Below are 23,248 nucleotides of genomic sequence, written 5' to 3' on the forward strand. Positions count from 1 at the left end.
AACCCAAAAAAACATAATCGATAATCTTATTTGATAAGTGAGAATGATAACTCTTACCAATAAACAATTAAGGAGTTATAAATATTTACCATCAATTAGTTTTTTAAAAAAGCAATCATTTACTTATTGTTGGTGGCGGTGACGGATGACGATAGATAAAAGGATTGTGATATGCAAAGATACATAAGTAAGGGCAGATTCGTCATTTTGAAAACCGAAGCCTTTACTACTGTACAGGAAAGCATGGGCCCGAAGTGAGGTTTTCTCATCACTTCGCAGATTTTGAGAAAAAAAAGCAAAAAGATTTTAGGGCTAGCAACAAGAACAACCATCGCAATTTCATCAAGATTCTTGCTTCAATGCAATCTCTCTTCCAATTCAACGTCTTCAGAGATCCCACCTTCAAAATCCCAAGGTAAATTTCCCTTTTCAACTCTCATCGTGATTCTCGTTCCTGCCGATGAACGAAGATATCGTTTACAGCGTCGAATTGGTTCACTCATTTTGAAAGTTGAAACCCAGTTCGAATCCGATAGATGAACACCGTTTTTGGTGTACCCAATCGATTTTAGGTGTTTTTTAGCTTACCCATTTGAAGAAATCACGAATTCGTGTCGTTTTATGGCTCAGAAGATTTCTTGAAGTTGTGAAAATCGAAATAGATATATATATAGAGAGAGAAAGAGCTGTTAGCGATTAGGGACTATATTATGGCTGATGATTCTTTAGCTGAAATCGCCGAACCATCACTCGTGAGTTTAACAGATCATCATCAGCAACAGCAACAGCAACAGCCTCTTGATTTGGTAGATTTGACAAATCATGCTTTAGTTATAGGTCAAGAATTTCCAGATGTTGAAACTTGTAGAAGGGCTTTGAAAGATATCGCCATAGCATTGCACTTTGATCTTCGAATAGTCAAATCGGATCGTAGTCGTTTTATAGCTAAATGCTCGAAAGAAGGTTGTCCATGGCGTGTTCATGTTGCAAAATGCCCAAATGTACCTACCTTTTCGATTAGAACACTTCATGGAGAGCATACATGTGAAGGGGTTCGGAACCTCCATCATCAGCAAGCGTCGGTAGGTTGGGTTGCGAGATCGGTTGAATCAAGAATCCGGGATAATCCACAGTATAAACCGAAGGAGATTTTGCAAGATATTCGTGATCAACATGGTGTTGCGGTTTCTTATATGCAAGCTTGGCGTGGAAAAGAGCGTAGTATGGCTGCATTACATGGAACTTTTGAAGAAGGGTACCGGCTTTTACCTACGTATTGTGAACAAATTCGGAAAAGTAATCCAGGAAGCATAGCGTCGGTTTTCTCCACAGGACAAGATAATTGCTTCCAACGCCTCTTTATATCGTATCGTGCATCAATCATTGGGTTTTTGAATGCTTGTAGGCCGTTACTAGAACTTGATAAAGCCCATCTAAAAGGAAAGTATTTAGGTACCCTTATATGTGCTTCAGCTGTTGATGGTGATGATGGATTGTTTCCTTTAGCATTTGCGGTAGTTGATGTTGAAAGTGACGAAAACTGGATGTGGTTTATGTCGGAATTGCGTAAGCTTCTTGGTGTCAATACCGAAAACATGCCTAGACTCACGATATTATCTGAAAGGCAGCGGGGCATGGTGGAGGCCGTCGAGACGCATTTTCCAAGCGCTTTTCACGGGTTCTGTTTGCGGTATGTTAGCGAGAATTTTCGCGATACATTCAAGAATTCAAAACTAGTGAACATATTTTGGAGTGCCGTTTACGCCCTTACACCAGTTGAATTCGAAAGCAAGATATCCGAGATGCTTGAGGTTTCCCAAGATGTCATTTTGTGGTTCCAAGAATTCCCGCCTCAACTCTGGGCAGTAGCGTACTTTGAAGGCGTCCGTTATGGACATTTCACATTAGGGATCACTGAACTTTTATATAATTGGGCATTAGAAGGTCACGAACTCCCAATTGTGCAACTAATGGAGCACATCCGCCATCAATTGATCACATGGTTTGAAAACCGGCTTAATATGGGAATGAGATGGAACTCAATAGTCGTACCATCTGCAGAAAAACGGATTCTTGAAGCGATTGCTGATGCCCGTTGCTATCAGGTTTTGCGTGCAAATGAGGTTGAATTTGAGGTTGTGTCAACTGAGCGAACAAACATCGTGGACATAAGAAGTAGAGTATGCTCATGCCGCCGGTGGCAGTTATATGGTCTTCCGTGTGCACATGCTGCAGCCGCCCTCATATCTAGCGGCAAGAATGCACATGTGTTTGCTGATCATTGTTTTAAAGTAGAAAGTTATCGTGAAACATACTCACAGATGATATATCCGGTTCCAGATAAAAGTCTTTGGAAAGATCTTAGTGAAGGCGGAGGTGTGAAATTCGATATCATAATCCGTCCACCAAAGACACGCAGGCCTCCTGGTCGGCCAAAAAAGAAAGTTCTTCGTATAGAGAGTTTGAAGCGGCCAAAAAGAATCGTTCAATGTGGGCGTTGCCATATGTTGGGACACTCTCAAAAGAAGTGTGCGATGCCAATTTGACGTCAATGGTTGTTTGTTCTCTTATCCTTCTTTAATATCCATTTGTTTTCGCTTTGGTTTTTTGACAATCGGCATAGAGTTGTGTATTTGTATGCTTAAGAAGTTGCAAAATAAGTTCTTGTTGTTAGCTTTCATCGTGTATATCATAGTCGCATTGTTCAATCATGCGCTCCTTTTCAGATACAAAAGAAAACTATTGTTCTGGGTTCATAGTCGACTAGTTGTTATGCCACTCACATATACTTACGTTAACTGTGTAAGGGTGAGGCCCGGGTCTAATCATTGACCGAATAGAGTCCCTCCCCTTAGCTTACCAGGTCAGTATCATGGACCGTAATAGGGGATTGGTAAACAACATCTCTACCTGGGGATAAGAGGCTGTAAGCAGGTAGTAAACAACCCCTAAATCCTTTTTCATATATAACGTTCAGATGCATCGTTGTGGTGAGTACACGCTAAAATTCTTGGAAACCACCAAAACGTAATTGTTGTGATGTGAGAATGCTATCATTCGAACTTCCATTCTTTGTAGTTTTATATACTTGTTGCAGGTAGAGAAAAGGTATGCGTACATCGTACCCCTAGACCTTGATCTATATTAGGTATGCTTTATTTAGGGGTTGTTTGGTTGGTTTTCCATTTAGTCAGGTATAAATAAAGGTATCTGTATGGATTAATCTGTCTGTATAGATTGAGAACGTTTTTGCTTGTAATGCTTTTTTCATAGATGGAAGGAGCGTGCTTTTTAATTATGAGGGACAAGTTTGGAAAAATTGGCTTTCTGCAGAAAGCTCTCTCCATAAGCTATTGAACAAGTCACTTCCTATATCATTAAGCCATGTATAGCTGACAGAATAAGCTGTGAGTCTCATTAATCTCATTAAGCTGCTAATGAATAGGCCTTTAGTTTAGATTGGGACAGGACATGACTGACCAAAATAGGTGGAACAAAAATCAGTGAAATAAGACGAGATTGGTAAATTACTAAACTACCCATGTCAGATTAAAACCCTAAAACCTTGCACAATTCTTTCATCTGCCTGCCTCACTCTCTTCTGTTCAGTGGCGTGTACGTACCAAACGCACCCTCAGGGGTATGCCCTCAAGATCAGTTATACTCGTCTTTTTGGATTATCCAGAAAACGTTGATATTTGAATTTTCGTATTCGTCAGCTTTGTCCAAGCCATACTTGCAATCTTTTGTAAAACGAAAGAAGAGGCGTGAGAAGGAAGTTCTATTCGGTGCTTGTGGATGTCTGTCTGTTGACCAACGGTGATCGTTTCTTTTGTTCTTTTTCCTTTCTTTCTCACTCGAATGCATTTTCTTTTCCTAACCATATAAATGTCTTGTGCTCCAGATGACGGGTTTTCTTCGCTAGCACCATATGTTCCAGAAGACTCCAATGGGCCGGACATCCTGTAAGTAGGGCTGTAAACGAACCGAATGTTCAGTGAACCGTTCGTGAACCGTTCGGCGGGAAGTTCGTTTATTTAATAAATGAACGAACATGAACAAATTTTTTTGTTCGTTTAGTTAAACGAACGAACATGAATAAGAGTCTCGTTCGTTCATTTATGTTCGTGAATGTTCGTTCATTTACCGTTCGTTTATATTCGTTCGTTTATATATTAAATTTAATATATATTCTTTTTATTATATACTTTGAATTCAAATAATATTTATTTATGTTCGTTTAGCCCGTTCGTTTATGTTCGTTTAGTCCGTTCGTTTATGTTCGTTCGTTTACGTTCGTTTAGCATGTTAATGAACGCACATAAACGAACACGAACATACCTGATTTCTAAACGAACGAACACGAACACAAAGATTTTCGTTCGTTTACCGTTCGTGTTTGTTCGTTTGCTCGGTTAAGTTAAACGAACGAACATGAACAAGCCTCCGTTCGTGTTCGTTCGGTTCGTTTACAGCCCTACCTGTAAGTTCGCTTCCTTTTGCTGTTCCTACTTCCATTTATACGCCGAAAGGTTTATTTATTGGTGCCCTATATTAAGGTGTTACAACAGGATGTTAGGACGTATTTGGACATCCTAATAAGTCTTAAGTGCCCCGTTGGCTTTTCAGGACGGGGCCATTAACTTTTGTTGTACCTGTCTCGATTTCTTGTTTTGTGGCCTTTACTTCATTCCTTTTCGTGTTTTACGCTATCTCGATTCCAACTCCCCTCTTTTTATTGTATGCATCTGCAATCTTTGTCGGGTTCTTGACAAATGAACAAGATTATATCTTAAGCAAACCACCGGCCGAGCCCTCATTTGCCAACCCCACCTGCCAGGGTCGGGAATCGTCCAAAGGGAGGGTGGTTAGTGGTGGTTAAGGGTGGCTACCGGTGTTTTAAGGGAGGTTTCTGGTGAACACCAGCTCTTCTTGAATTGACACGCATTGGTTCTTTCCAAAAAACCATATCCAAGAAATGCGACTTGTTGGTTTGTTCCTCTTTTGTTATGTGGTTCAGAAGTAACTGCAGTGGTTCGATTGTGCTGTTAAAAGATGGTCTGTGAAACTTTATTCGCTCGTTGAGTAGCATTTTGAAGCTAAATGGCTTCTCTTTTTCAGACAGTACCTCCAAGTGAAATATACTGAGTTTGTTTAGTTATCTGTTGGCAAGAACCATGTTGTTTGGATCAGTTGGATTTCATACAGATAAAAAGAAAGGTATACAGGTAGTGATGTGGACCGTCTGTATAAGTTTCCGTTATTATGAACACGCGTGGTGTTTATGTAAATGTGCTCAGTTGGGCAAGTCGTGGGTTTGTTTCTCATCGGTCACCAGTTTGAGTTCAGTTAAAACCATCTCCAACGTGCACCTCTAAGAAAACACTAGAATTTGGGCCCGTCCCTATTAAAACAGAGAACTAGCGTTTGGTTAACATGATGTTTTCTAAAGGAATGTAATCTATCAAAGGAATTTGATTTTGAAAGAATTTAAATGGAATTTGACTGTGCCTTTGGTGGTGTGGCCAATTCCGTTGACCAAATTCCATTCATGCATGTGGTTCATTCTCAGAGTTTTGGTAAGGAATTCAAATTGACACATATTTCAAGAAAAACTATTATATATACTTCATTCAATTCAATACCACCACAATGGTCGTCACCATTGCTGGTGTCGCCATCACCGTCGTCACCCACCATTGATGTCGACACCCACCTTCGTTGTTGTCATCACCACCGCCACAACCGTTGCCACTACTATCACTATAACAGTAACAAACTTTTAGTCAGATAAATTGATGATATCATAATTCGTTTGATCTGTTGTAATGATATATAGTCGACCGTTATCATATTTCTTCTTTAAAATGCAATCGAGATTCAAACAATCTTCTTGAAAGCGATGAATGGTTTATGAACTTCGATTTGATCTCTGTCTTCTAGCATTAAAATCCCGAAACTCCCATTGCGTGTTCATTGCGTAACGGAAACAACCAACTCCCAGTTCCTTGCTGCTCTAAAACAGTTTTTACTTTCGAAAAAAGGACTAAAAACAAAATAAAATGCCGAATAGAGTAATAATTGTAAATTTTATCAAAGTTATGAAGGCATGGAACTGAATGTTATTATCTTTTGGAGGAACAACTTCGTATTTCTCAGAATTGAAGGACCCGTTTTGCCAAAAATATACGTCTGTTTCAAACGGTGGTGGTTGATGGTGACTTCACGATGATATGAGACAAAAGCGTGTAATTGGACCGTTTTCTTAACCAATATGCTAAATTTCATTTTTTAACATCAAATATAATGAAAAGAATTATATAAAAAAATACTATAATAATAGAAAATGAATCATTAAAATTACTATTTAAAATAAAAACAAAATTAAAATAATGAAAAAAAAAAGAAATTAAATAATTAAATATATAATAATTCTAATTAAGTTCACAAACAAAACAAATTATAATCATTTTTAAAATATTAATCTCTCAATTTCTAATAGCGGGCCCCACATGAAAGGAACACAAACAAAAAACCCAACTCTTGCGATGGTAAACAAAATACGAAACGGTGGACCGGAACGAAATAACTCCATGTCGAGTTAAAATCAGTGTTTTAAAAGATTCGTCACGGCAACCGTCATGGTACACAGTCACTCATGACTTATCTTTAATGTCACGTTAAATCAGTGACATGCAATTGATTGATTAGCACTTACTGTAAAGCGTTATTTGATTTTTTTTTTACTTTTTAAATGTCTTAGTTCTTAGTATATAACCTAATTTAAATTGTTAAATATCATCGGATCATTGAGTAATAGTAGAAAACATGTGTGTGTGTGTGTATATATATATATATATATATGACGATTAAATGCAAACCATTCATATTTGTACACATTGTGCAAACCACTCTCATCCGTCGATTTTATTGTTTAATCTTATGAAATTTTTTCGTAAAATTGTTTAATCTTATTAAATTTTTTCATGTAATTTTTTTTTGATGAAGTTGTTTCATATATGGTTATGAAATTTCAATGAAATTGTATTATGTATTTCTCTAAAATTAATATAACGAAGATGATAATATTCATGTATTTCTGTATTTGAACATTTCGACGTTTTGGCATCGTATAAACCGACCAATTTTGTTGTAGCTAGTGAGGTGTCTCTTGTATATATCTTCTTCTTTTTTAAAATCTACTAAATATTTCTCTCTCTCTCTATATATATATATAGAGAGAGAGAGATAGAGTGTGTCAGATTCTTATGAGTACGAAATAATCTATACTATATTATAAATCATTTGACAAAAACTCTTAAAAACCACTTTTTATACGTAAAGTACTGTTTATTAATGCATATTACTTAAAACTTAATATTACAAGTATACTGTACATAAGTACAACTTATTAAAGCTCTATATCTGAATTCGTGTAACTAACTGCAAATAAACATAATCAAATACAAGATAAGCATCTCATTTTAAATATAAAAAATCTAAAATATAATTAGWATAATYATTGAATTCTAACAKAATACTTAATTATTATCTTTATAAAATTTATAATGTTAAACCAAAAACAAATTATTTCATTATTAAACTTAAATTAAATTATAATAAAAAATAAATTAAAGAAATTATATAAAAAATGAGAACTTTTAAATAATTGATTTGATGTTAACATTGATATATTTTTTTTTCAAATTTGTATGATATCTTTAAATTTATATTTTATTCAAAAATAAAATCATTATTGTTTTCTTAAAAACACATAATCTATATCTATACTATATTATAAAGCATTTGACAAAAACTCTTAAAAATCACTTTTTATGTGTAAAGTACTGTTTAATGATGCATATTACTTAAAACTCAAGATTGCAAGTAGATTATGCGTAAATACAACTTATTAAAGGTTCATATATGAATTCGTGTAACTAACTGCAGATAAACATAATCAATTACAGGATAAACATCTCATTTTTAAATATAAAAAATTTAAAATATAATTAGGATAATCATTGAGTTCTAACAGAATACTTAATCATTATCTTTATAAAATTTATATTATTAAACCAAAAATAAATCATTTCGTTATTAAACTTAAATTAAATTACAATAAAAAAATAAATTAAACAAATTATATAAAAAATGAGAACTTTTAAATAGTTGATTTGATATTAACATTGATATATTTTTTTTCTTCAAATTTTTATGATATATTCAAATTTATATTTTATTAAAAAATATATCATTATTGCTTTCTTAAAAACACATAAAATCGTATTATAAATCGACATAGACAAATAATAAAAATAAAACATTAAAATCAAAATGTATTTAGCTGCATTCCACAGGTACTTTTCTAGTATAATAAAAAACCGTCGAGTCAAATGTGATTTTATACTAGAGTCACTTGTAGAATCACATGTGATTTTACACCAAATGATCATGTGTAAAATCACAACCCCCCCCCCACACACACACACACACACATATATATATATATATATTTGTGTGCGTGTATATATAGGGGCTTAATTATTTTAGAACTTTAAAATTTGTGAGATCCGTGAGAACTTCTATCTTAAGGTTTAGTTTTTGACATGATTTTTTTCCGTTTAAATATAATATTAAGTGTATTGATTAACATATATTTGTTTAACAATGTGTTTGCTTATATGGATTCTGATTTACAAAAGTGATAACTTTTACGTGTATTTTTTGTTTTCACATACACGTAAAAATGTTCACATTAACCACAAAGGTGGTGCCTGATTGGTTTGAATTTGACTCCAAAGGTCAAAAGTATCAAGAGGTCCTAGGTTCAAATCCAAGGAGAAATAAAAATCCCCTAGTGGCCACGGAGGTTCAAATGCGGTGACTTCGGGCTATCTGCAAAGCAGGTGGTCGCCTTGGGATTAGTCGGCTCGCATAGTGAGTTGGATATCCAGGTTAATAAAAAAAATGTTCACATTATGATTCAAATACATATGAAACAAACACATTGTGAAACAAATATATGTTAATCAATATTCTAAATCTTAGTCTTAAATGGAAAAAAAATCATATGAAACAACACATAATGCACAAGTTCTCAAGGTTATCACAATTTTATGGGTTCTCAAAACGTCATATATAGACGAACGATCATGTGAGAATGAGAGTTAAGATGAGAAACAACCTTTAACTCTTATTCTTACACTTAATCATTCGACATTCGTGTATATATATATATAAAGCCTCAATTAACCATCGGATACCAAACGATGGAAGGAGGCAACAAGACAAAGTATCATGTGGTGTTCGTACCATTTCCAGCACAAAGCCACATCAAGTGCATGCTGAAACTAGCCAGGCTCCTGCACCACAAAGGCCTGCACATAACCTTCGTCAACACCGAGTTCAGCCACAAGCGGCTACTCGAGTCTGGAGGGCCACACAGCCTGGACGGTGCACCAGGGTTCCGGTTCGAAACCATTTCAGATGGTTTCGTTTGTAAACATGGCAGCAACATCGTGGATGTAACCGAAATGGATGAACTCTATAACTCTCTTCGAACCAACTGCTTGGCTCCGTTTCTCGATCTTGTGGCTAGACTCGAGACTCATGTCACTTGTATCATATCTGATGCTTTCATGCCTTTCCCCATTGATGCGGCTCAGAAGCTTCAGGTCCCAATCTTGCAGTTCTGGACTTTTGCTGCTACTGGCTTCATGGGGTTTTATCAGGTCCCAAATCTAGCAGAAAAAGAAGTTTTCCCACCTAAAGGTTTTGTTTTTTCACCTTTCTCTAACCCTAAAACTACAACAAGGGTCGTCCCTAATTGGTTTGAGCTTGGCTCTAAAGGTCAAAAGTACCTCGAGGTCTCAGGTTCAAGTCCAAGGAGAAATAAAAACCCCCTTGTGGCTACGGAGGTTCAAATACGGTGACTCCAGGCTATCTGCAAAGCAGGTGGTCGCTTTGGGGCTGTTAACCAAATATGTCTTAAGGGGCCGTTAACCAAACGCATACCGGGCGAGCACTTACCATCAAGAATCATCTCCTTCACTTACCTTGTTAGTTAACATTTACGACAATCAAAATGAATTGTTGGTAAATGCTTACTGTGAGTCTTTTCCCTTATTTACAGGGTAAGATTTTTGTTTATTAACCTGGATATCCAACCCGCTATGCGAGCCGACTAATCACAGGACGACCACCTGCTTTGAATTTAGCCCAGAGTCACCGCATATGAACCTCCATGGCCACAAGGGGATTTTTATTCCTCTTTGGATTTGAACCTGTGACATTTGGAGCCAAGCTCAAATCAATCAGGCACCACCCCTTGTGGTTCGTTGTTATATTTCTTGATGATTTCATATACGATTTACAGATGGAAGTTGTTTCACGAATGGGAATCTCGACACTGTAATAGACGGGATTCCCGGATTAGAAGGTTTTCGTTTGAAAGATCTTGCGTGTTCTCGATACACGAACCTAAACGAACCAGGCTACACCTACCTATCAGCGTGTCTTAAAGCGACTCAGAAGATTCAACATATAATCCTCCACACCTTCCAAGAGTTGGAACCCAATGTCATCAAAGCCATCGAACCCATCTTCCCAAAGGTCTACACAGTCGGACCATTGCAGTTGCTTCTGAACCACTTATCATCCGCGGACGAAGCAAACAAGTTTGATTCCAGTGGCTGCTACATGAGTTTTTGGAAGGAAGAACCTGAATGTGTCAAATGGTTGCAGTCAAAAGAACCAAACTCAGTGGTTTATGTGAATTTTGGAAGCATAGCAGTGATGTCTAAACAAGAACTCATGGAGTTTGGTTATGGACTTGTTAACAGTAACCATTACTTTCTTTGGATCATTAGACCAGATCTGGTTTTAGGGGAGTCTGGTGTTTTGCCACCAGAATTCCAAGAGATGGTTAAAAAGAGAGGGTTTATAGGGAGCTGGTGTTCACAGGAAGAGGTCTTGAACCACCCTTCGGTTGGTGGGTTCTTGACTCATTGCGGGTGGGGTTCGACGATCGAGAGTTTATCAGCTGGGGTTCCCATGATCTGTAGGCCGTTCCGCGGTGACCAACTTACGAATTGTAGGCAAATTTGTAAAGAATGGCGGGTTGGGATGGAGATCGGGAGCCGTGTTAACCGAGATGAAGTTGAGAAGGTCGTGAGGGAGTTGATGGACGGAATCGAGGGTAAACGAATGAGGAATAAGGCTACGGAGTGGAAGAAAATGGCGGAAATCGCAACGGGTTCTAATGGTTCGTCGTATTTAAACGTCGAAAAACTTGCTAACGACATCATCATGCTTTCAAGCGATTAAACTTTCATGTGTTTTTTTCGGGTTAATTCCCTTTGCCTTGATGTATTTATCGTTGTAACCTGTAAAATCGAAACGTTTCGCGTGTTTACCGTGATTTTTGTGCCTTAAAATCCGAATCAAACGGTCCCTATCGGATTATCGACAGATAACTTATTTTTAATTGATAAATTTTGAATCCGTTAGTGATCCCGTAGAAAACCACAGACGTGAAAGTCTGTTTTCTAGTAGTGATCACTTGTAATGGATCACGCATAATGTTGACCATTTGGTATGGTGTTACCCGGTCTGGTATGGTATGGTATGGTTTGGTATGGATCACGCATAATGTTGACCGTTTGGTATGGTGTTACCCGGTCTGACCGATACATGTCGTGTTCGCTTTGATTTGACCACACATATAAAAGATTTGAGGATTCGGTACAAGTTTTACGAGTCTGCGTATGCGAGGCATCCTTCCTTAGCTTCGATCGTGTATGAGTTGTAGAAACATCCTTTCGAGCAATCATGTCTATGCGACCTACGGTAATATACCCAGGTCGCATAGGATGCCTAGACAGATTTTAATTACTTTCTAGGGCTCGTTTCGTTGCATCTTCTATTCTACTTGTTCCTTCGTTCTCTGTTAGTCGTTGCTGTATTAATTTTATTAAACATCATATAGTAGATCGGTTCTCGACGTCCTTAATATGTTTGTTTTTTTTATAAAAGGGCTCTTATCAGTCTTTTATGTCTTATTGGTTAAGAAGTAGAGTCATTCAGACTGTTTGTTTTTTTAATTTTTCAGAGTTACTTATGTCTTATTTTCATCTAATCTGGTAAGAGGTAAATCAACATCTTATTGTTATATAATTTAGATGTAAATTTCATAATGATGATGAATAAATATGTGAAATTGTATAGAATTATCTATAAATTCAACATTATATTTTTTAATAGATAAAATAGACAATTTAAACAAATTCATACATTTATCGGTTTACACAAAACAAACAGTATTATTGATTCAAAGTTCAGACTTCAACACCTCTTAAAAAATAAATGTCATCTTGGTCTATGAAAAAGAAAAATATTCCAGACAGATGCGTCAGGTTTATTTAAATAATTAAGAGCAAATTGCATGAAAAAGTAACGTACTTTAACTTGATTCCTATTTTGGGTAACGTACTTTCAAAATTTTCATTTTGGTACCTATGTTGTAAAGTTTTAAACATTTAAGTACTCGGGTAGCCAGTTGAAACATTAACTCTTTCTTCTAATAAACCACAACACATAAAAACTAATTTTAGATTAAGATATCCATGCCAGCCAAAAATACTGAGTTGGATACCACATCACTCGTCGCATCAACCGGTTACCCGGGTACTTAAATGTTTAAAACTTTACATTTTAGATACCAAAATGAAAGTTTTGAAAGTACGTCACCCAAAATAAGAATCAAGTTAAAGTATGCTATTTCTTCATGCAATTTGCCCTATAATTAATACCTTATCTAATTTTTTTAAAATAAAAAAAATAAGATAAGGTAAATGCTAACCAGGTAAGAGTCGTCACCCATACTTATCGGTTAATACTTCTCTCCTTGTCAATTGCCATTGCTATTACAGGTAAGATTCTATATTGTTGCCATGTGCATTCTCTAAAGCAAATGACCCTGTAAACACTTATCAAATAAGGATTTAATAAATGGCCTCTTAATTTATTATATCTTTACTATATTATAAAATATTTGACAAAAACTTTTAAATACCATTTTTTATGTATAAGTACTGTTTATTTATGCTTATTACTTAAAATTCAAGATTACAAGTAAATTGTGTTTAAGTACAACTTATTAAAGTTTCATGTTTGAATTTATGTAACTAACTGCAGATATACATAATCTAGAGAATAAACATCTCATTTTAGATATAAAAATCTAAAATATAATTAGGATAATCATTGAATTCTAATAAAATACTTAATTATTATGTTTATAAAAAATGAATTAAAAAAATACAAAAAAAATAATTTAAGTAGTTAGTTTGGTACTAATATCAATATTTTTTTTCAAATTCTTTATGATATATTCATATTTATATTTTATCCAAAAATGAAAACATTATCGCTTTCTCATAACCACATAAAATCGTATTATAACATCGACTGAGACCAAAGAAAAAACAAAACATTAATATCGAAATGTATCTCACTACATTATACAAGTACCCTTCTAATTAGACTGTTAAACAAAAAGATTAGGTTAAAATCGACTCGAACATACAAATAATCAATTCTAGTTTCTTTCTTCTACATGACAGAGAACCATGTATCATGTTTGACATGACTTTTATGTGAAACAGAAAGAAACATAGTGGTACATACCTGTTCCACCCCTACCCCATGGAATAAGGTGGAACAAATTTATATTTTATCAATATAACCTCAAAATAAAACTTAATTCTCTTATAAGACATCAAATAGGTCTTCTTTTTACATTTTATTCATTCTTTAAATTTTATTTATTGTATTTTATGTTTCTTAAACTTTCATTTTACTGTCTTCAAAATATTATTTTTATACGGTTTCTATATTTTTATTAATTTATTAAATATTAGTAATAAAAAGTAATATTGAAAAGAGATAAAAATAAAAATTGGAAACTACATAAACTTTTTATTTGGTGTCATTTTAATTGTTTTGACGAAAACTTTCAAATTATATATTTTGTTATAAAAATTAATTATTCTATTATATTTAATAAATTACATAAATTAATTAAAATACACAACTCATTAAGAGTAAATTAGTCATTTTACTTGTTCTGTTTTGTCCAACTTTACCATACCAAATATTGAACAATTGTTATATTTTGTCCTATCCTGTCTTGATAACAAATACACCCTAAGAGAACACCATCCCTATCATACCCTCGTTCTCTTAGTGCCTCCATTATTAATGGAGGGACACACCATTATGAATGAGTCAACTCACTACCTTCTTTAAAAGTTCATTAAAATCTGAATAAGACGGTCAATTATATTCTATGATTAAAAAACCCCGAAGTTGTTGAATATTTAACCGTCACTTGTTTTTTTTATTCAAAGTTTTTTATTAACCTGGATATCCAACCCGTTATGTGAGCCAACTAATCCCAGGACGACCACCTGCTTTGGAGATAGCCCGGAGTCACCGCATTTGGACCTCCGTGGCCATAAGAGATTTTTATTCCTCATTCGATTTGAACCTGGGACCTCCTGGTACTTTTGAACTTTGGAGTCAATATCAAACCAATCAGGCACCACCCTTGTTTCGAATTTGCTAACCATAGAACATGTTTCACATGTGCTATGCATCATGTCAAGCTCGGTTTCTTAAACAATTTGTGATCATATTTTTCTCCCTGGAATTTCAATCTGTTTGACAGGTTTCATTTGTCATGTCGTGCCTAGTTTAGCAATTTAAGAATTTACTATGCGGCATGTGTCGTCTTATTGATGTATAAACAGATTCCTTCACACAAAACTGTCTTATCTTCTTGTTATCATGCGACTGAAAAACAATACCAAATATGTCTAAAATAACAGTATCGGCGTCCGTCCACGCTACAAATGGTTGCTGGATTATGTTTCTTTTATTTCGATGACTCAATCTTTTTTTGTCTGTAAAGTTCTTGTCGGTCTTTTCAAACCTTTAAAAATTGTGTCGATTTTATCTATATCTAATAGGGAAAAGTTCAAAAAAAACCCAACGAATTATCTGGTTTTGAATGATTATGTCATTGAACTATTTTCTGAATGAAAAAATCATTAAATCTTTTTATTTTGAATGGTTAAGTCCTTAAACTATTTTTTTGAATGAAAAAACCATTAATTTTTTTTTTGATTGATTAAGTCACTGAATATTTTTTAATAAATAAACCATTTATCTTTTAAAAATTGGTTACTTGCATTCTTTTAACCCAAAAAAGTTATATTAACCGACTAATAAAAGTTCGATGGTTTATTTATTTTTTTAAAAAAATCTTAGAAACTTAATCATTCAAAATGTGAAAATTTAATGGTTTTTTCATTAAAAGTATAGTTCAGGAACTTAACTATTCAAATTGAGAAAGGTTAATGATTTTTTCATTAAAAAAATAATTCAAGGACTTAGGGGCCGTTTACCAAATATTTACCCGGTAAGTGCTTACCAATAAAATTTAACACTATTATTTACTTACTAGATAAGATTTTAGTCCACCAAAACAACATCAGATGCAACAATTTACCTGATAAGTGCTTACTATGGTAAGAGTCGTCGCCCTCACTTACCGGGTAAGACTCTTGGTCATTGTCTCGCTCTTTCCAGGTCAGATTCTTGGTCCTTATCATATTCATCCGATGAGGTAACGTGACTTGGTAAGTGCTTACCCGAGTAAACATTTGGTAAACGGCTCCTTAACCATTCAAAATGAAATTTTTTAATGATTTTTCATGATTTTTTCATTCAAAAAATAGTTAAAAACTATACCATTCAAAATGAAAAAAAAAACAATTCAGGGACTTAACCATTCAAAATGAAAAAAATTCAATGATTGTTTCATTCAAAAACTAGTTAAAAACTAAACCATTCAAAATGAAATATAATTGTTTGGTATTTGTTTACAATGAAATTAGGACGCTTAATCATTTAGGAAAACCTATGATACAAAATCGTTTAGAGATTTTTGAAACCATTCAGACTCTTTTTTTTGCCAAACAAGATTCACCTTTTAACGATTCAGATGTTGTCTCTTAAGAGGTAAACAAACAACCCCTAAGAGAAAGGTGTGTGAATTTATTTGTTGTATTTATCGTATATAAAATATTATATATTTTATAAAAAATATTAAAACAAACTTTTAATACATTTTTGCAATAAGATTAGTTTCTTGATAACTTCTTAATTTCATCGGCAAGTTTATCTATCTCCAGAGAAGATGAACCGCCGGAGCCTGCGGCGGTTTCCGCCATTTTCTTCCACTCCATAGCTTTCTTCCTCATCCTATCACCCTCTTCTCCCGCCATTAACATCCTCACATGCGTCTTCACTTCATCTCTCTTCACGTTTCTTTCAATCTCCATCCCCACCTCCCATTCCTTACACATTTGCCTGCAATTCGTTGGCTGATCACCGGAAACCGGCCAACAAACCATCGGAACCCCAGCCGACAAGCTCTCGATGATCGAACCCCACCCACCGTGAGTCAAGAACCCACCAACCGACCGGTGGTTCAGCACCTCTTCCTGTGAACACCAGCTTGCTACAAACCCTTTTCTTTTGATCGCCACCTCGAGTTCTTGTGGCAAAACTGCAGGTTTCCCATCAACCAAATCGGTCCTGATGATCCAAAGAAACTCATGGCCGCTGTTAACAAGTCCCCAACCGAATTCAAGAAGATCTTGTAAACACATTACTGCTATACTTCCAAAGTTGACGTAAACCACTGAGTTGGGTTCTTTCGAGTCGAGCCACTGCACGCATTCGGGTTCTTCCTCCCATAAACTGTAACCGTTGTAGCTCGATTTCTTGGTTTCTTTTTCGGTCATCTGGTTCAGAAGTAGTTGCAGTGGGCCGATGGTGTAGAGATTAGGAAACGTAGATTTGAGTTCTTTGATGAGATTGAATTCTAGTTGCTCGAAAGAATGGATGATCATATGCGAAGCCTTATCGGCCACCTGAGCGGTTTCAAGGAGGAACTTGAATCCAGGATCGTTCGGCTTTGTGGATCGCGTAAACTCGGGTAGATCCTTCAAACGGATTCCTTCCATTCCGGGAATCCAATTTATTTCCATCTCAAGATAGTCGTTCGTCAAATAACTTTCATCTACAAAAAAAATTGCAGGATTGGTTAATTTTCTTTTTTATTAACCTGGATATCCAATCCGCTATGCGAGCCGACTAATTCCAGGACGATCACCTGCTTTGCAGATAGCCCGGAGTCACCGCATTTGAACCTCCATGGCCACAAGAGGATTTTTATTCCTCCTTGGATTTGAACCTAGGACCTCCTGGTACTTTTGACCTTTGGAGCCAAGCTCATACCAATTAGAAACCACCCTTGTGGTAGGGTGGTAGGATTGGTTAATTTAAACATGGTGATTGTGAAGTTTACTCAGTAGCCTAATGATTAGTCGGTGCGCTTAAGCTGACCCTGAACAGTTAGCCAATAAATAGTTGTGGAAATTAAGCTAACCTTTAAGAGGGACAAGCCCTTTCTCCATTAGAATTTTAAGCTGGTAAAACCCCATGAATCCACAGGCAGCCAAGGTCCAGAAAATGATGATGGGGACTCTAAGCTTCTCAGCCGCGTAAAGCATATTCGTGTAAGTCATGAAACCATCGGAAACGATACAAGTGACCGGGGTTTCGAGTCCGGCCACGAGATCAAGAAAGGAATCAAAGAAATTGGTTGCGAGATAGGACCAGAGTTCGGCTATAGTTTGAGTGTGTGGATCAACTTCATGGTCGGAATTCGAATCAGGGAGACCATCGGGAACCGTTTTGAATTGAAAACCCGGAGCCGCATCGAGCCAGTGGAACGTCCCACCGGACTTCAGGAGTCGTTTGTGGTTAGATTGGGTGTTGATAAAAGTTATATTTAGACCCTTTTGGTGCAGAAGTCTTGCAAGTTTCAGCATACACTTGATGTGGCTTTGTGCTGGATATGGTATGAACACCACATGAGGCTTCTTTTGATTGATAATGGCTCCTGAGTCCATCTCTGTGTGTGTGTTACTATGTGTTTTTGGATATTGAATTTATAGGCTCAAATAGTAGTAATTAATTGGTGTGTCATTCAACATCTAATTTGTTTGGACTTGTTTGTAATGTAGGGCGGGTACCTATATATCTTTTTAAGGGGGAAAAAAAATTAACCTTTTCTATTTGTATAATCAATGCAATCCAATTAACTGAGATATTTATAGAAATGATAAAAATTCATTTATTATGATTTGAATATTTATGAAAGATGACTAGAGTTCATTAATTGTAATCAATACTTTATATTATGAAACAATTAAAACTTTAATGAGATCACATATTCATCAAATTAAATGAACGATTGAGATTGAGTTGTATTGGTTGTATAAATACAAAGGGTTGCATCATAACTAACCCCCCCCTCTCTCTCTCTCTCTCTATATATATATATATATATATATATATGAATCTAATCAAATAAGAACTAATTAGTTTGTTGTAACCGTGAGATCCAATATTAACCATAAATCAATAGATAAATTAGAAAATTTATAATTTTGAATTTAAAATTTTAATGCAAAAACATTTTAGGTATTTTAAAACTCTCCTTTCTTAATTCTCCGTCCTCCGTCCTCAATGATATCACAATGCATCTTATATGTGCTTGAGAATCACATTGAGGTCGTTTGTGTAGTCGATCGGAGATGTAACACGGTGATATCACAATACATAATTAAATTGAGGACTAGAAATCTAACCTTCAAGTGGGACAATCCTCTATCTATTAGAACTTTCGCCTGATAAAACCCCATGGATCCACAGGCAGCAAGTGTCCGGAAAAGGATGATCGGAACTCCAAGCTTCTCAGCTGCAAAACGGTTTCTTTGTGAAAGTCAGGAAACCCCATCGGAGATGATACAGGTCACCGGAGTTTCAAGTCCGGCAACAAGTTGAAGAAAGGAAGCCAAGAAATTGGTTGCCAGATATCTGGTGAGCTGACGTATGGTTTGAGTTGGTTCACGATCATCATCTCCACCGGAAGTAGAAGGGAGACCAGGGAACTGATCGGAATTGAAAACCAGGAGTACCGTGAAGATGGTGAGAGGCGGCGGAGGTAAGGAGGCGCGTGTGGTTGGAGTGGGTGTTGACGAAGGTTATTGGAAGGCCGTTGTGGTGGAGGAGGGTGGCGAGTTTCAGCATACACTTGATATGGCTTTGTGCTGGAAATGGTATGAATGCCACATGAGCCTTCTTCTCCTCCATCTCTTATATGTTTTTCACTCTTTTTTTTATTAACCTGGATATCCAACCCGCTATACGAGCCGACTAATCTCAAGACGATCACCGGTTTTACAGACCATCATCAATCTGAACCACTGTGGATCCCGTTTAAACCACTGTGGACTACCACTGATCTGAACCACTGTCGACCACCGTCGATTTAATAACGTCGTTTGACTTATGATTATATTTGGGTTGTGTATTTTATATTGTTTTACATATAAGACATTTTGGTCATTTACTAATATTTTATTTCAATTCTAAAGCTACATTCCGTGAACCAAACAGACATATTCCAATTCCTTAACATATTTCATTCCAGTGTCTGCTAACCAAACAAGTGGTCAAACCTGACAATATTTCATTCAAATTCATTCAAAATCAAATTTTCTTTAACAGATTTCATTTCATCCAAAAATATTCTGCTTACCAAACGTCACCTTATGTTATTATTGTAATTTTAAATAAATTACAATTACACCCCATAAAATAATATAATGATACCTTTCATGATCCTATAAATTTTTATACTACCTAGAAAGAAAAAACGGTAGCTCATGTCAACCTATGCATCATAGGTAGGGGAGGCAATGAGTCAGGTCGGGTTGGGTTCGGGTTCAACCCATTTATTAAACTAGTTGAAAATATCAACCCAAATCAACCCATATTAATTAAATGTGTTGAGATTTTTCAACCCAACCCAACCTGTTGACCTGTTTACGATTTTCTTAAATCAACCTGTTAAATAAATAGGTTGAACCTAAGTTGACTTATTTAATTTTAAAATTTTAAATAAAAAAAGGGCTACACTATTCATTTATTTTGAATAAAACACAACACAATCACAAATACAAACAAATTGTTCAAAGTGTGAATAAAACAAAACCACAACAAATATATTGTTCAAAATAAATAGAAAAATGGAGTAATGGACTAAAGGATTTTCTTAGGGTTTCTTGATGATTAAGAATAATTGAGACAATTGAAATTTGGACTTTCATCTCACGACAATAGGATTCTTAATTAAAAATAAAACAAAATAATATAATTTTTTTTTAATATTTTAAATGAATTGAAAACATGTTCAAAACGGGTCAAAAAATTCAACACATTTATTTAAATGAGCTAGATATGTTGATTCATTTATTTAAATGAATTGAAAATCTCAACCCAACTTACTAATTCTAGGTTGAATTAAATTGGATTAGCGGTTTGGATATTTTTTTCCACACCTACTACCTTTATGGAATAGATGGATCCATGATAATTATGAACATACATTAATTCACGACACCCACACCACACAATTATATATATATATATATATATATATATTAACCTGGATATTCAACTCGTTACGTGAGCCGACTAATCCTAAGATGACCACTTGTTTTGTAGATAGTCTGGAGTCATCGTATTTGAACCTCTGTGGCCACAAGAGAATTTTTATTTTTCCTTGAATTTGAATCTGGGACCTCCTGGTACTTTTGATCTTTAGAGCCAAACTCAAACCAATCAGACACCATCCTTGTGGTTAATATCTTTTTAAGTTTTTTTTTTGTTAATTAATTTCGAGTGATTCAATGGCAAGGGAAGGTAGAGAAGCCGGATCCAAACAAATCTCTGCAGCCGTTTGGTTTGATTTCAATGAATTTTTTTGGTTTTCTTTTTTGTTGAGTTCAAGAGATTTTTTTGTTTTTCTTTGGTTCATTTTGAGATATTTTTGTTGGTTCTTTTTGTTGATATTTATTGTATTTTCTAATATCTTGGAGCACTGCTTAAAGTTTAGTGGATGCACTTTTTATAAAAAAAAAAATTATTTATAAAATTCGGATGAGCATGTGCATGAGATCCCACTCGAACTAATTCCCTTGTGGTCATGGAGGTTCAAATGCGGTGACTCTGGGCTATCTGCAAAGCAGGTGGTCGTCCTGAGATTAGTCGGCTCGCATAACGGGTTGGATATCCAGATTAATCCCAAAAAAATGATCTCTTTTTTTTTGTTGAGTTCAAGAGATTTTTTGGTTTTTTGGTTCATTTTCGAGATATTTTTGTCGGTTTTTTTGTTGATACTCATTGTATTTTCTAATATCTTGAAGCAATGCTTAAAGTTTAGTGGATGCACATTTTATACCAAAAAAAATTTATTTATATAATTCAGTTGAGCGGATGCATAGAATCTGGGTCGAAGTCGGACGTTTTCTAATGGTATGTTTTTCACGATAAATGTGGTGTTTTATTGGTTTGAGCTTGAGCTTCAAAGGTCAAAAGTGTCTGGAGGTCTCGGGTTCAAATCCAAGGAGAAATAAAAATCTCCTTGTGGTCACGAAGGTTAAAATGTTGTGATTCCGAGCTACTCACAAAGCATGTGATCGCCCTGAAATTAATTGACATTAGTATTTGTTTTTCCTTGTATTCATCTAGAATTGAAGATAAATAGCATGCCTTTTCTTCTCTAGTTCTTCAACGTATGTTTACCCAAATGCTTATCCAGTAGGTGATTATCTATAGGAGTCAACACTATAATTTACTTTGATACGTAAGATTTTAGTATATCAAAACATAGCGAATGCAACAACTTATCGAGTAAGCGCTTACCTGGGTAAGAGTCGTCATTTTCATTTATATACCGGATAACACTCTCCATCATTCTTATCGCTCTTATCCGGTAAGATTCTTTTATCATAAGAGGTTGTGGTTATAGTCGGTGTTGACGAAGGTTATTTGAAGGCCGTTGTGGTGGAGGAGGGTGGCGAGTTTCAGCATGCACTTGATATGGCTTTGTGCTGGAAATGGTATGAACACCACATGAGGCTTCTTGTTGTTATCAGTTATGGAGGTTGAATCCATCTCTGTGTGTTTTTAGTGTGTGTTTCGGTGTCTAGATTAAGCTCTTATATAAACATGATATCTGTGTTGACCAAGCCAAACTAGACTTAATTAATATACCGCTGCTTATTAATTTTTCTAGAACGACAACAAAGATTGAGTCTCTTAGACGCCGTTTACTAAACGCTTATCCGGTAGGTGTTTACTTGGCAATTTTCCTCACTTAACGAACATAACAAGACACAAGAATCTTACCTGGTAAGAGCGATGATAATGATAGAGAGTCTTACCCGGTAAGTTAAGGTGACAACTCTTACCCGGATAAAAGCTTACTATATGTATTGTTGCACACAATACCATTTTGATATATTACAATCTTACCTAGAAAATAAATTATGGTGTTAGACTTTTAACAGTAAACGCTTACCAGGTAAGTATTTAGGTAAACAAAAATTCTAAATTAAATTAAATGAATAAAAATTTATTTTCATTTTCATTTCCTGTCTAAATCAAAATACAATTTAATTTGCTAGCTTCTTGCTACCCTTTGTTAAAAATTATTGTTGCCGTTTCAAAAAAAAAAAAAAAAGAGAAATTAAAAAATTATTACCGAAAATTGGGTTTTTACAGTGATTTGACATTTAATTAAGTAATTGTTGATTTAGATGGTAATTTCGGAATAACTGCTAAAATCGTTATGATATGTTAAGAAATTAAGGTATCGATGCTGGTTTTTTAAACCCAAAACGATTGCATCAGAAATATCAATAAGATTTTCGAACCAAAGACCATTTGTTTCAAAAGCATCGATAAGATTCTTGAACTGAAAACCGTTTGTATCAAGAACATCGATAAGATTCTTGAACCGAAAACCGTTTGTATCAAAAACATTGATAGGAACATATCATGTATAAAAAATAAATTTATTACTTTTAAAAATAAAGAGTTTAATGTATGGAATTTGTCATTAACTAGAATTTTTGTTTATAACTATATTTCCATTTTGATCTTTAATAATTGGTATTTTTGGACATTGTTTTTTCAATTCGTTTCCTTTTTGTCCTATGTGTGGTAACTAGGTTATCGATTATAAAGTTTAGGGTTATTT

The 23,248-nt window shown here is 35.0% G+C and overlaps 3 protein-coding genes across 4 annotated transcripts; 2 read left to right on the forward strand and 1 right to left on the reverse strand.

Moving 5' to 3' along the window:
- The first annotated feature begins 240 nt into the window (after nt 1-240).
- On the forward strand, nt 241-3,971 carry LOC112511875. Of its 2 annotated transcripts, XR_003069133.1 has the most exons (3): nt 241-2,554; nt 3,720-3,819; nt 3,905-3,971. XR_003069133.1 is itself a non-coding variant. In XM_025117702.1 (1 exon), the coding sequence occupies exon 1, from the start codon at nt 711-713 to the stop codon at nt 2,544-2,546; it is 1,836 nt and encodes a 611-aa protein (XP_024973470.1). In that variant the 5' UTR covers nt 241-710; the 3' UTR covers nt 2,547-2,752. The 2 variants fall into 2 exon arrangements, 1 of the variants encoding a protein (XP_024973470.1); XM_025117702.1 differs by lacking the exons at nt 3,720-3,819; nt 3,905-3,971 and having other exon boundaries at nt 241-2,752.
- Nucleotides 3,972-9,272: 5,301 nt separating this feature from the next.
- Nucleotides 9,273-11,463, forward strand: LOC112510930 (UDP-glycosyltransferase 85C2-like). Its single transcript, XM_025116283.1, has 2 exons — nt 9,273-9,774; nt 10,379-11,463. The coding sequence occupies exons 1-2, from the start codon at nt 9,273-9,275 to the stop codon at nt 11,326-11,328; spliced, it is 1,452 nt and encodes a 483-aa protein (XP_024972051.1). The 3' UTR covers nt 11,329-11,463.
- Nucleotides 11,464-16,208: 4,745 nt separating this feature from the next.
- LOC112511676 (UDP-glycosyltransferase 85C1-like) lies at nt 16,209-18,047 on the reverse strand. Its single transcript, XM_025117384.1, has 2 exons — nt 17,522-18,047; nt 16,209-17,152 (listed from the first exon to the last, which is right to left on the reverse strand). Exons 1-2 carry the CDS (start codon nt 18,045-18,047, stop codon nt 16,209-16,211), a joined length of 1,470 nt encoding a protein of 489 aa, XP_024973152.1.
- Nucleotides 18,048-23,248: the final 5,201 nt, after the last annotated feature.

This window comes from Cynara cardunculus, assembly GCF_001531365.2.
Source record: "Cynara cardunculus var. scolymus isolate 2C chromosome LG 4, CcrdV1, whole genome shotgun sequence".
Taxonomy (NCBI): Eukaryota; Viridiplantae; Streptophyta; class Magnoliopsida; order Asterales; family Asteraceae; genus Cynara; species Cynara cardunculus.